This window comes from Rhincodon typus, chromosome 11 (genome assembly GCF_021869965.1).
Source record: "Rhincodon typus isolate 14 chromosome 11, sRhiTyp1.1, whole genome shotgun sequence".
NCBI classification, from domain to species: Eukaryota; Metazoa; Chordata; class Chondrichthyes; order Orectolobiformes; family Rhincodontidae; genus Rhincodon; species Rhincodon typus.
In genome coordinates, this window is record NC_063342.1 from 70447440 (window position 1) to 70460558 (window position 13119).

At 43.9% G+C, this 13119-nt stretch overlaps 1 protein-coding gene across 1 annotated transcript in view; it reads right to left on the reverse strand.

Moving 5' to 3' along the window:
* Positions 1-254: 254 nt before the first annotated feature.
* The window catches only part of gpalpp1 (GPALPP motifs containing 1), a 15277-nt gene continuing 2412 nt past the window's right edge, over positions 255-13119 (reverse strand). Inside the window, exons 2-6 of the mRNA XM_048602539.1 lie at positions 11522-11708; positions 8337-8471; positions 7780-7944; positions 5059-5157; positions 255-676 (exon numbers count right to left, since the gene is read on the reverse strand). Coding sequence (XP_048458496.1) covers positions 458-676; positions 5059-5157; positions 7780-7944; positions 8337-8471; positions 11522-11708 — 805 coding nt within the window. The 3' untranslated portion in view covers positions 255-457. The remainder of the gene's footprint in view (positions 677-5058; positions 5158-7779; positions 7945-8336; positions 8472-11521; positions 11709-13119) is intronic.

Here is a 13119-nt window from a genome sequence, read left to right on the forward strand (position 1 = left end):
GAACAAAATCAAGATAAATGGAACGAAGGTGCAAATCAACTGATTAACGGAACAAGCTTGAGCGGCAGAACAAGGGCTTTATAGTGTTGTTAATCAACCCATTAAGACACACCTCTGCAGCAGGTGGGACTGCAACCCATGTCTGTTGGCTCAAAGGCTCAACACTGTGTCACAGAGCTTCACAGGGGTTTTGTACACTGTCTCTAACGACAGACATAAAAATAATAAGGCAAAGAACCACCTGCTAAAAAGCATAAATAAAACTGCTTCATCTTTATTCAGTTCAATCAAAATTAAACATAGACTATTTTATAATAAGAGACCTGCTATTCATACAACATCAGTTTGAACCATTGTAGTTTCAATACAGAAATATTACAGCAGTGTTAAACATAAGACTGCAGGCGCTCTAAGTCTGCAGTTTGCCAGTAAAATACTTTTTACTTTAATTTTATTTTTACAGAAACATGTTGCTTTTTCCGTGTGAAAATCTGGTGTTCAGCTCTTTCGACTTCTTGATCAAGGCTTTCTTCTGAGCCTCGTCAAACCGGTGAACCTGCAAGTCCTGTTCGCGATCAAAAGCACGTCGCTGCTGGGGTCGGTCCTTCTCATCCTCCGCTTTCCTCTTCAACTTCTTGCTGTGCATGTCGAGAAGGGACTCCGATCGCCTCAATTCCTGCAAAGAACAACAAAAAAGGTTAGCCACTGTTTCTAACATGAACTCAGTTCCCTTTCTCACCCCATCTATTTCAGCCACTGGGTCAGAGAATTTTTAATATCTATTCTTTCATGGGATGTGCGCTTCACTGGCGAGGCCAGTATTTTGTTTTCCTCCATGTGTTATTCTCCTTGAATTGAGCAGCTTGCTGTGGATCTGGAGTCAAGGCCAATCCAGGTAAGGATGTCAGATGTTCCTTCATAAAGGACACGAGTATATCAGATGGGTTTTACAACAATTGCTGATCACAACTACTGAAGTGAGCTTCCAACTCCACAGCTTTATGAACTGAATTTAATTTCCACCGCAACTTTCTTTAAACACCATTCTTCCAGGGAGGTGGGCATCACGGTCAAAGTCAGATGCACGTCCCTTGAAATGAGCCGCTCACTTGGTCCTTTCAGATCGCAGTCAAGAGTCAACAATTGCTGTGGTTCTGCACTCACAAGGCGGCCAGACCAGATAAGGATGACGGATTTCCAAATGGGTCTTAACAATGATTGACAATGGTGTCATGGTCACCATTATGGATACAAGGTTTCAATTCCAGATTTCATCAATCAAATTTAAACTTCCTCAGCTGACACGGTGGGATTTGAAAATGTGTCCCCAGTGCATTAACCAGGGCCCCTGGATTACTGTCCCAGTGACATTACAACCACTTCACATCCCTTCAAAGGAAACCAAAGTATTACCAACCCATCTGGTACCACTCATGTTCCAATCATCACTGATAGGAATGCACAGCGACAGATAATGACAGCTCAGTGTCAGCTTTACAATGTATGTGATACATAGCTCACCACCACCTTCTCAAGGGCATCTAGGGACTGGCAAGAAATGCTGGCCCAGCCAAAGATGCCCACATTCCATGAGGGAATTAAAAAATTGTAATAATGCAATAAATAAAATAGCTTTAAATAATGCTGCCTCACCAAAAATGATTAGTCTATTGAGGGAAAAAAAAACAGAACAAATGCTTAGGTAAAACAAGGAAAAGTACCAGGAAGATACAGCAGCTTGGAGGACAGAAAGATGAAAGTTGTAAATATTAGGTGCAGCATTATGGTATGCAATTGTTCATTCACTTGCTGAGCCAGCTGTTCTGTGGTGTGCAAACGTTTCATTACCATTCTAGACGACATCATCAGTGATCCTTTGGTGCGATGTGTCTTGCCACTTCCAGTTCTGTTTTTTAGCAGCAGTCTGTGTATGGGGTCTATTTCTATCTGTTGGTTAAGAGAGTCCCATTTGAGAACCAGGCCTCCAGGAATTCCCTTGCATGTCTGTTGTTCACTTGCCCCAGTATAGTCACTTTGTCCAGTCGAACTGATGGCCTTCATTGTCTGTCTGTATCGAGACAAGTGAATATTGGTCGTGTCTTTTTACTGCCAGCTGGTGTTTGTATATCCTGGTCGTCAGCTTCCTACCCGTTTTTCCATTGTAATGTCTATTGCACTCACTGCATGGGATTCTGTATATCACGTTAGTCCTGTTTACTGTCGGTATGGGGTCTTTAGTCTTTGATAGCATTTGACACAATGTTGATGTAGGTTTGTATGCAATCATGATCCTATGCGGTCTAAGGAGTCTGGTTGTCATTTCCGATATGTTTTTGATGTAGGGTAGTGTTACTCGTGTCTTCTGTTGTACTGTGTCCTCTGACTGTCGTTTATTTTGTAGGCATCGGTAGATGAAACTTGTGGGTATCCATTGTCGGTAAATACTTTGTGCAGGTGTTCCTCTTCCATTCTCTGGAGTTCTGGGGTGTTGCAGTGTGATATGGCTCATTTAAACAGTGTCTTAATGCAACCCTGTTTGTGTGTGGGAGGGTGATTGCTATTGAAGTTCAGGATTTGGTCCAGGTATGTGTGGCCTTCCTGTACACTCGGGTCTGGAATTCGCCGTTAGTTAGTCTCTCTACCGTTACGTCTAACTATGGGAGCTGTTTGTTGTTTTCTTCCTCTCTAGTGAATTTTATGCTTGCGAAGATGCTGTTAACAAACTGGTAGGTTTCTTCTACTTTGGTGCGTTCGATTATTACAAATGTGTCGCCCATGTATCTTATCCACAGTTTTGGTTATAGGAAGGGCCGTGTGTTCCAGACTCTGCATCACTGCTTCCGCGATGAGACCTGAGATGGGTGATCCCATCACTGTGTCGTTCATCTGTTTGTATATTTGGCTGTTCAACGTGAAGTGCGCTGTGAGGCATAAATCTAATAGTTTCAGAAAGCTGTCCTTGTTGCTGGAGTTCAGGGTCAGTGGTCCTGGTGCACCCAGTAGTGTGGCTAATGTCTCTCTGGCTAACGGTACATCAATGGATGTAAAGAGTGCTGTAACATTGAAGGAGATCATGATTTCATCCTCGTCAATTTTTGTGTCCCTGAGCTGTGAGAGAAATTCTTGTGCCAAATGGTTTGAGTGTGGGGATCCGCTAATTAGGTGTTTAAGTCTCCATTATAATTCTCTCACTAGCTTGCGTGTAGGTGTGCTTGATAAGGAGGCCATTAATCTGAGTGGGGTTACAGGTTTGTGTACCTTGGGGACCGTAGAAGAGGGGGGTTTTTGAGCCATCTGGTTTCGTTCTGAAGTAGTCGGTGTTAGTGATCTCTCCTGCACATTTAAGTTTCTTGAGTGTCTGTATTATCCTGTTCTCTAGCTGTGGTATGGGGTCAGACGCCACCTGTTGGTATGTGGCTGTATCCATGAGTAGTGCCTGTGCTTTCTCAACGTACTCTGTTATATTCAGAACAAGGTACACAAACCTGGAATTCCACTCAGATCAATGGTCTCCTTCCCAGGTACACCTACACACAAGCTAGCGAGAGGATTACAATGGAAATTTAAACAACTAATTAGCGGATCCCCACACTCAAACCATTTGGCACAAGATATTCTGACACAGCTCAGGGACACAAAAATTGACGAGGATGAAATCATGACCTCCTACACTGGACAAACGGGAAGAAAACTGATGACCAGGATACACGAACACCAGCTGGCGGTAAAAAGACAGGACCAATATTCACTTGTCTCCATACACACAGACAATGAAGGCCATTACTTCAACTGGGACAAAGTGACTACAGGGACAAAGTGAACAACAGACATGCAAGGGAATTCCTGGAGGCCTGGTTCTCAACACGGGACTCCCTTAACAAACACAGAAATACACCCCGTATACAGACCACTGCTAAAAAACAGAACTGGAAGTGACAAGACACATCACACCAAAGGATCATATAAATTCGGAACAGAGCAGAACGCTAATACTTCGATTAGAGGTTGCACTGATGATGTTGCCTGTAATGATAACGAAACATCTGCACACCACAGAACAACTGGCTCAGCAGGCAAATGAACTGCATCGACAATCCGATTTCACTATTTTTGCTCAGACCTTTAAAACATTATGGTATGTTTACTGCAAATGATTTGTTGGACTTTACCGCAAGAGGATTTGAGTACAGCAGAAATGATGTTTTGTTGCAGTTGTATACAGCCTTGAAGAGACTGCCTTTGGAATATTGCATAGGGTTCTGGTCTCCTAATTTAAGGAAGGGTATAAATGTTATCGAGTGAAAGAATGCAAAGTTTCACCAGACTCATCCCTGAGACTGGCAGAGTTGTTGTATTGGGAGAGATTGGGCCTGTATTATCTGGAGTTTAGAAGCACAAGAGGTGATCTTATTGAAACATACAAAATCCTCACAGGGTACATGCAGGAAGGATGTTTTCCCTGGCTGGGGAGTCTAGATGCAGGGAACAGAGTCTCAGAATAAGAGGTTTCGGACTTGGACAGAGGATGAATTCCTTCACTCAGAGAGCGTGAATCTTTAGAATTCTCTACCCTAGAGGACTGTGGAGATTCAGTCATTGAGAATGTCAAGACAGAGATCAATAGATTTCTTCATATTAAGATATGAAAGGATGTGGGAGTAGTGTGGGGATGGTGGAGCAAGCTTGTGCATTGAACGCGTACTCCTCCTCCCATTTCCTATCTATCCACCCTCAACAAGTGTCAACAGCAACCAATGTTCTTTAGGTTGGCACATATCAATCTACTTGTTTGACCCTGCAATTCACTGGTTAAGACTGCAGGTCGGTGACATGCATATCCAAACCATATATTTTTGAAACTGGAATGTACTCTGGACCCTTCCTCTTAACAATGGACGGCCATGGATGTTAAAGATTAGGACTTACCATTGAGCTTCCTTATAAGTAGCAGTTTTGTGTGTTGGGCTACATTATTTTTAAGCCTCCCACTAAAAACAAAGGCTGCCACAACTTTCAAAAGATAAATGCATTCTTTCTGGATATAAACGAAACGCTTACATTGTATGATGCTACCTCCTTGGCCATCCGTTTATCTCTTTCAGACAGACTGGGACGCTCAAATTCCTCGGCTGGTGAGTCTTTGGCTTTTAACGTTTCCTGAGGAAGGAAAGCAAACGCATATGAAAACAGATTTCCAGACAGAACATCCCATGTACAGTGACCCCACATGGGCCAACCAGGATGGATAGTTAGCTAACTTTGCTATCAATCACAGCTAGACTGTCAATAACTGCACTGATTTGTGTTCAGTAATTGTTTTCCAATCACCGCATATTGCAGGAGAAATAATCCTACTTTTATTGAGAAATGTTGCTATCTTTTTGACCGTGTTCTGTTTGCTGGAATTCAGAGTATATCTACTATGTTTCCCAAACTTGTTCCTGCTGTGACCCAATTTTAAGGCTTTGCACTTGGTACAACCCCAGATTTGCCAACCAGATTGTCCTGGGGTTGGGGAGGGGGAGGTTTCAAACAGCCGAGGATACAGACACAAAAAAAAATCAAATCAGCTGCCATTTCGCAGGTTCTGTTGGTGTCCAGTCTCTGCTATCAGAGCTCACTGAAATAAGGCATACCCGTAGGCAAAAAATAAATTGCCACACATTTAAAAAGGCACTGCAGCCAATTCCAGGATTGTCAAACCCGAGTGTTCGCTCCACACTGCTCCCCAGTTGTGACCCTATTTCAGGAGTCTTTACCCCCAGTTTGGAAACGCCCGCTTTAAACAGACTGGGAAAACTGTCTGTCTGCCAGCAGGCTTGCGCCTCCTCTAATTCGCTAGTCAAATAGTGCTGGCAACGCATTTCAATCAAAACAGGTTACCCTGCACCAAGTGTTAGCAAACTCAAGATACTGCACAAGTCTGTGCACAGCGAACGAAGTACAAAATGCCTGCTGAAAATTTTCTTACTCTAATATTCCCCAGAGAATTGCAAACACAAATCTGGAATTAGTCCTCGTTTAATACCAGTCACCGTCTGAAAAAAAACAGGGAGACAAATGTGCTCAAACATTGCTCTCAGCTTAACCAGAATGGTGTCAAAAGATTTTTATCCACTTTCTCCCCCTTTCTCAGCAAGTGACATATTCCCAGAGATTATTCCTGAAATAGAGCTGCATTCAGACTCACCACCCCGGATTTTCCCTCTGCCCACATACAGAAAAGTCCCTCCAGCTCTCGGCAGTTTAGTTTGATCCAGCTGGCCTAGGTGAGGTAGAGCAGAGATTCTCCACAGCAACAACACAGTCAACTTTAGGTTTGTTTAGCTGTACACCACCATGCACGCCAACATAGTATCTCGAATTTGGCAGTCGCTGTGTCACATCCCCGATGACACAGACCAATTTCTCCTCAAAAAACCTGACCCATTTCACAGAGGGACCCTCAATCCCAGACTACAAACCCGTTCTTCAAGTGCTGTGATTTCTGCACAGTCTTCACCCAGTTATCCCATTAAAATCCATCCCCTGCGCCGGTCATTCCCCAAACCTGCTCGCACCTTAGGACTCTGCCCTTTCCCTGTCCTTTGTGCACACTTTTCCTATCATTTTCATGCACATATTATCTCCTCAATCCAGTATGATCACCTCCGACAGCAGCCCCACACCCCATTCCCTGTACCTCTGGAGCAGGTAGGACCTGAACCTCAGCCTCCAAAGGTAGGAACACTACCACCGTGCCACCACAGCCCTACAAGTCGCAGCAGATATTTTTACTCAACTTTTCCACGATACACCTTTGGAGCAGGTGGAAGTGGAGTCTGGACCTCCTAGCTCAGAGGTAGGGACACCACCACAGCACAAGCGCCCTACAAACTCTTTTTCTAATCAACCTGTTCAGAGACATTATTACCCACCTCTGGAGCAGGTGACTTGAACCCGGGCCTCCCAATCCATGGGTTGAGACACTACAAATGACACTATGATAATCATCTGTTGTCAATCAACTCTGGAGCTGTTCTGGTTAACTCTCACAGAGTGCTACTGGTGCAGTGGTGGTGTCCCTACCTCTGAGCCAAGAGGCCCAGGTTCAAGTCCCAACTGCCCAAGAGATGTGTCATTACATGTCAATTTAAGAATTGCTTACGCCTTTCTAGTCTGAGGATGCCTGATCTGCCAGGCTTGAAGCGAAGCAGACTCAGGCCTGGTTAGTGTTTGGATGGGAGACCGCCTGGGAATACCAGTTGCTGTAGGCTTTTTGAGATGATGCTATGGCTTAGCAGGTTAAACCACCTACCGAGTAAACAGGGAAATTCTGAATTCAAATCTGTGGTGCGTTACTTCTAAGGAATCTTGTGGTATAGCAGCAGTGGCCATACCTCTGAACCAGGAGGCCTGGGTTCAAGTCCCACCTACTCCAGAGGCGTATTATCATATCTGGAACAGGTTGCTGCTGGCCATTTATATACATTCACCTACAACAAAGGACTCCCAGGAGAATCCTGTTGACACAAAGTTAACAACAATGTATTTGCAGTAGTAACGAGAAAGGCCACGTGCTGCAATTGTAAAATATTAAAAGATTGATAATATTTATTTCCACTCATTTCCTATACTTGTGTCACATTGTTTCTGGTCAGGTGCTCCTTGCCATGCTGTGCTGAGGATCCTCCCCCCCGCCAACCCAGTGTTGTTGTGACACTGGCAATCCAACATCCCCAGGGAGCCATTTGATTCTGTTGGGGGGTGAGTTAGCAATCAGAAATACTGCAGACTTACCTGTGCTTTCCTTTCCCTGTCCGCGGGAGTATCTGTCCATACTGAGCGGTCGGACGACTCTCCGTTCGCACGCCTCTTGAACGTTCTTGCACCCAGGCCTATGTTTTGTAAGACCGGCGGAAGCTCAACCATCCACGACTCTCTGACCTGTTTCTGGGCATCATTCTAACAGATAAGAGTCACGGCGAAAAACAGAGTGGGAAAATTGCAGAACTTGGTCTCACAAATGATTCCTCCACCACGCCCCCTACCCCGCGCAAGCAGCGAAACATAAAGCCTAGTTCAACGCAGCTCGAGACCACCACGGGTCAGAACTAAATAAATGAACATTACTGTGATGGGGAAATGCCAATAAATCAACTTTACACAACATTCTCCAATGAAAGCACATCGTAATTTTAAACATGATTTTTCGGGATTCCCAGCATAACTCCGTTGTCCATGGGGAACAGGGAAGCTAGAAGAAAACCTATTTGGTCAATGTGCCATCACACAACCTGTGGGTGACAGACATCCATGGCCACCACAATAACTGCATAAAGCAGGTGACCCCTTACCATGTCACCAGAGGCCAGCTTTTCTTTCATTCTGCTCGCCCTGCGTTCAATGTCTGCTGCCACGTTGGTTTCAGTGGTGCCTGTCGAGGGCATTGGACCGATTAGGGCCTCCTCATCGCTGTCTTCTTGTGTGTGCTGTAAGACAAAGTAATTGGAAGACACAATGCCAAGTTGTTACTGCCATTGCTTCTAATGTCTGCAGTGAATGGGTAAATGTTTGGAAGTGATTCTGAAAGACAGGAATTACTTGCATTTGGAGGGGCGAGGAATGATTACGGATAGTCAGCATGGTTTTGTAAGAGGGAAATCGCGCCACACGAACTTGACTTGAGTTTTTTTGAGGAAGTAACCAAGAAGATTGATGAGGGTACAGCAGTACACATTGTTTAGTTGGATTTTAAAGCCTTTCACGAGGTTCCGCATGGTAGACTGATTAGTAAAGATAGATTGGGTGGGATTCAGGGTGATCTTGCCAATTGGATACAAAATTGGCTTAACGACAGGAGACAGAGAATAATGGTGGAGGGTTTTTTTGTCCCTCCAGACTGGAGGCCTGTTATCAGTAGTGTTCCACAGGGATCGGTGCTGTGTCCACTTTTGTTCGTCATTTATATAAATTATTTAGATAAGAATATAGAAGGCATGATTAATAAGTTTACGGATGACATCCAGATTGCTGATATAGTGGACAGTGAAGGTGGTTATCTAAAGAGATCTTGATCAAATGGGTCAATGGGCTGAAGAGTAGCAGATGGAGTTTAATTTGGATAAATACGAGGTATTGAGTTTTGGTACAACAAACAAGGGCAGGACTTGTACAATTAATGGTAGGCCCCTGGATAGAGATGTAGAACAGAGGGACCTAGGGGTGCAGGTACATAATTCTTTGAAGTTTGAGTCACTTATAGACAGTGTGGTGAAAAAGGCATTTAGCACACTTGCCTTCATTGCTCAAACCTTTCAGTGTAGGAGCTAGGTTGTCATTTTGAGGTTATACAGGACGTTGGTGAGGCATCTTCTGGAGTACTGTGTACAGCTCTGGTCTCCCTGTTACAGGAAGGATATTTTAAGCTGGACAGAGTTCAGAAGAGATTTACCAGGATATTGCCAGGAATACAGGCTTTGGGTTATGGGGAGAGGGTGGATAGGCTGGGACTTTTTTCACTGGAGCATAGGAGGTTGAGGGGTGACCTTATAGAGATTTATAAAATCATAACAAGTATAGATAAGGTGAACAGCAGTGGTCTTTTCACTAGGGTGGGGGAGTTCAAAACTAAAGGGCCATATTTTTAAGATGAGAGGAGAAAGATTTTAAGACATGTGGCGCAATTTTATTTAACACGAAGAGTGGATGTTGTGGGAATGAACTTCCTGAGGAAGTGGTGGATGTGGGTACAGTTACAACATTTAAAAGACATTTGGACAAGTACATGAATAAGAAATGCTTGGAGGGATATGGACCAAGCACAGGCAGGTGGGACTAGTTTAGTTCGGGATTATGGTTGTCACGAACTGGTTAGACTGAAGGGTCTGTTTCCATGCTGAATGACTCTATGACAAGCTGTAACATGGGATCAGGGCCTGCTTCAGAAGACTGCAGAGAGGCAAACCAGCTCATCAAATATTAGGTCCAGCACCTCTTGAGGATCCATGCTGCTTATGGGTCAGGGTATACCCAGCAACATTCACAAGCCAGATGGACATTCATTACTATCCAGTGATCCAGAGCATGGACACCATTACTGACAATACTTCTGTTTTTTAAAAAAATGTATTCATTTAATTCACTGAATTCAAATTTTCCAGCTGCTGAGGTGGAATTTAAACTTGCCGGCCTATTCATCCAAGTCTCTTGACCCCATAAAATAACCATCAATCTGGATTCCATGATGTCTCATGAGCAAAGAAACTTCCTGTTGAATACCAACTACTGTGAGCCCACAACTGATGAATCAGTACTCATCTGTGTCGAACACCAGTTGGAAGAAGTACCAACGGTAGCAAGGACACAGACTAAACCCTTCACAGGGAACTTCAATGTCCCTCACCAAATGTAGGTCCACACCACTAGTAATGACTGAGCCCTTAAGGCCACAGCCACCAGACTAGGCCTGTGGCAAACGGCAGATCCATCACAAGAGTAACTCGCTACCTGATCTTGACCTCAACAACCTACTTATTAGAGATGCACCCTTTCCAGTAACATGTTCAAATTGTGCAAATTGGAACGGAGGCATGTTAAGATTCTTGTGAACATTTTAATACTGTTTCAAACCACATGTGATGCAACGGTGCCAGATAAATGCCAAACTAAGAGTTGACAGCTCAAAGTTGACAATGTGTTCATATCACTTGCTAAGTATTAGATTGAGTGCTGCACTATAACTTACATCCATCCTGTCCCAATTCTGCAGTATAGTATCACTCAACTGTCTCAAACTTCAGGACCAACAAGATTTTGCGATGAGAGAATTTCACTGATCCGGGGCGGAAAACGCACATACACATACAATGGGTGAGCACGGGATCAAATCAGCTGTGATGCTCCATGTGGCTGAATAGCTAACCTGGAATTGTCAGTCACTTATTAGGAATTATTATTAGGAATGACCTTTTTGACACAGTACTGGAGGGTCTTCTCTCAATCATGAATACCCTGGAAGGCTCAACATGAAGGAGGAATTGGGTCTTCATTTACATCCTGCCTGCTTTCTTAGGTTTCACATTTTTTTCTTCTCCGGTTTGGTCTCACATGCACTACACCTCAGCTTCCAGCACATCCCTCTGTTACACTGCTCCTTAAACAGCACGGGATCCACCCACAAAACCTTTGTCTTCGGACGGAAAACCTGTCTCTGTTCCAAACAATGCAAAATTTGAAAAGAATTGGAGGGAACAGTAATTCCTCTTGCTGTATCTCTCTCTCTCTCCCTATTTTCACCAACCTGGTGTAAAATGTTTAAGGAAGAATCTTGGTTCAATAAAACAGGTATAAGGGAGAACAAGTCTGACTTGGGTTCTACATTCCTCCAAGAGTCACAGGAAACTGTGGCAAGTAATAAAGTACTGAAGTGACAGGAAGGAAATTCCTGTAATTCAGTCAATACCAAATGATATAAAATCAGCAGCACTGTGTATTGCAGCATTAAAAATATGAGGGGAAAAGTTTCTGAAATCCCACTTACCAACGTGCTTAAACTTGAGGGTACAGCAGGTTCTCTCTCCTTTTCTGCCCGGCTGAACCCAGGTGGTAGTGCGGGACCTATAAAAGGCCTAAAGAAAAGAAGCGCAAGAAGTGAATCTTCAGAAAGTAACTCAGCTCCCACGTCAGTGTCATTCTCTCTCCATCTGAGGTGAAGGGCTTCAATGTTCCTGCATTACGCCTGGAGGTTTAGCAATGAGAACGTAGCTACAGATGAAACTGGTGACCCAACTCCTTTGCTCCCAACCGCTCTCTGGGTTTGCCAGTGTTCCCTCAGAAATATCACCCAGCAAGAAAATAGGAGGAAAGCAAAAGTCCTAAAACTTAAGGGGGAGGGGCAGGGTAGGAGGTGACAACATGCACCGCAGGGAGCAATTATTCCAACCATCGAAACATAGCAGCATTTCTTTGCTGAATGCTGCACTTATCTCTGAAGATTTTTGAATGCTGTGATTATGTTTTAGACCTTTATGGAACGTGGGCATCACTGTTGCCCTCATCTCTAATTGCCCAGAGGGTTGTTAAGAGTCAGCTACATTGGCATGGGTCTGGAGTCACATGTAGGCCAGGTAATGAAGACAGATTTCCTTCCCTGAAGGATATTAGTTAACCGGACGGTTTCTATAACAATTGTCAGTGGTTACAGGGTCATCATTAGGCCATCACTTTATTCTAGATTTTTACTGAATCCAGATTTCACCATCTGTCACAGTGAGATCTGAACACATTGCCTAGAAAATTAGCCTGGGGTTCAGGATTACTATCCAGCAGCGTTACCACTATGTATCAGTTCCCCACTAACCTCACCCCATTGAAAACTTACAGCATGCTTCTTTTCCTATTTTAGATGATTTCCACCCTTCTCAAAGCAATATCCAGTCTCTGCTGCCTGTGGAACTAATTGCAAGGAAAACAGCATTGAAAAATGCTCCTGCTTCAAGCCTGGACTGAAGGAACAGTTACCAATGTAAAAACTAGTTTATGAATGCATTCAGGGAAAATGGGAAGATCTGCAGCCATGTTAGCTGTGGCTGTTATCAGCACATTCTGCGTGCAGTCAGGAAGTTGGGGATTCAAGTTCCACTTCAGAGTTTTGAACACAAAACCCAAGCTGGCACTGCAGTGCAATAAAGTGGGAGGGCCGCACCGTTAAAGGGCCAATTGCGAGGGAGCACTGCACTGTTGGAGGTGCTGTTATTCCAATGTCACAATAAATCTAGGCCCTTGTGTGTGTAATAGATCCCAGGGTAACATTATCCCCATTGTTGTGGCCAACATTTACTCATCAAACGACATTAATAAGAACAGTTTGTCTTGTCATTATCACATTATTGCTTGTTGGAGCTTGCTGTGGACAAATTGGCTGCTGGGTTTCAACAGTGACTCAACCTCAAAAAGTTACTAGTAAAAAGTTAGCAACCAACAATAACATTTTTGAATTAACTACCTTTCACACCACACAAATACCAAGCAGCAATCACCTCTGACAATATAGAATCTAACTATCTCCGTAAAACTTTTCACGGTATGGCTCTCCCCACCAGCAACTGCCTGGGGGTTACCATTACCCAGAAAATGAAC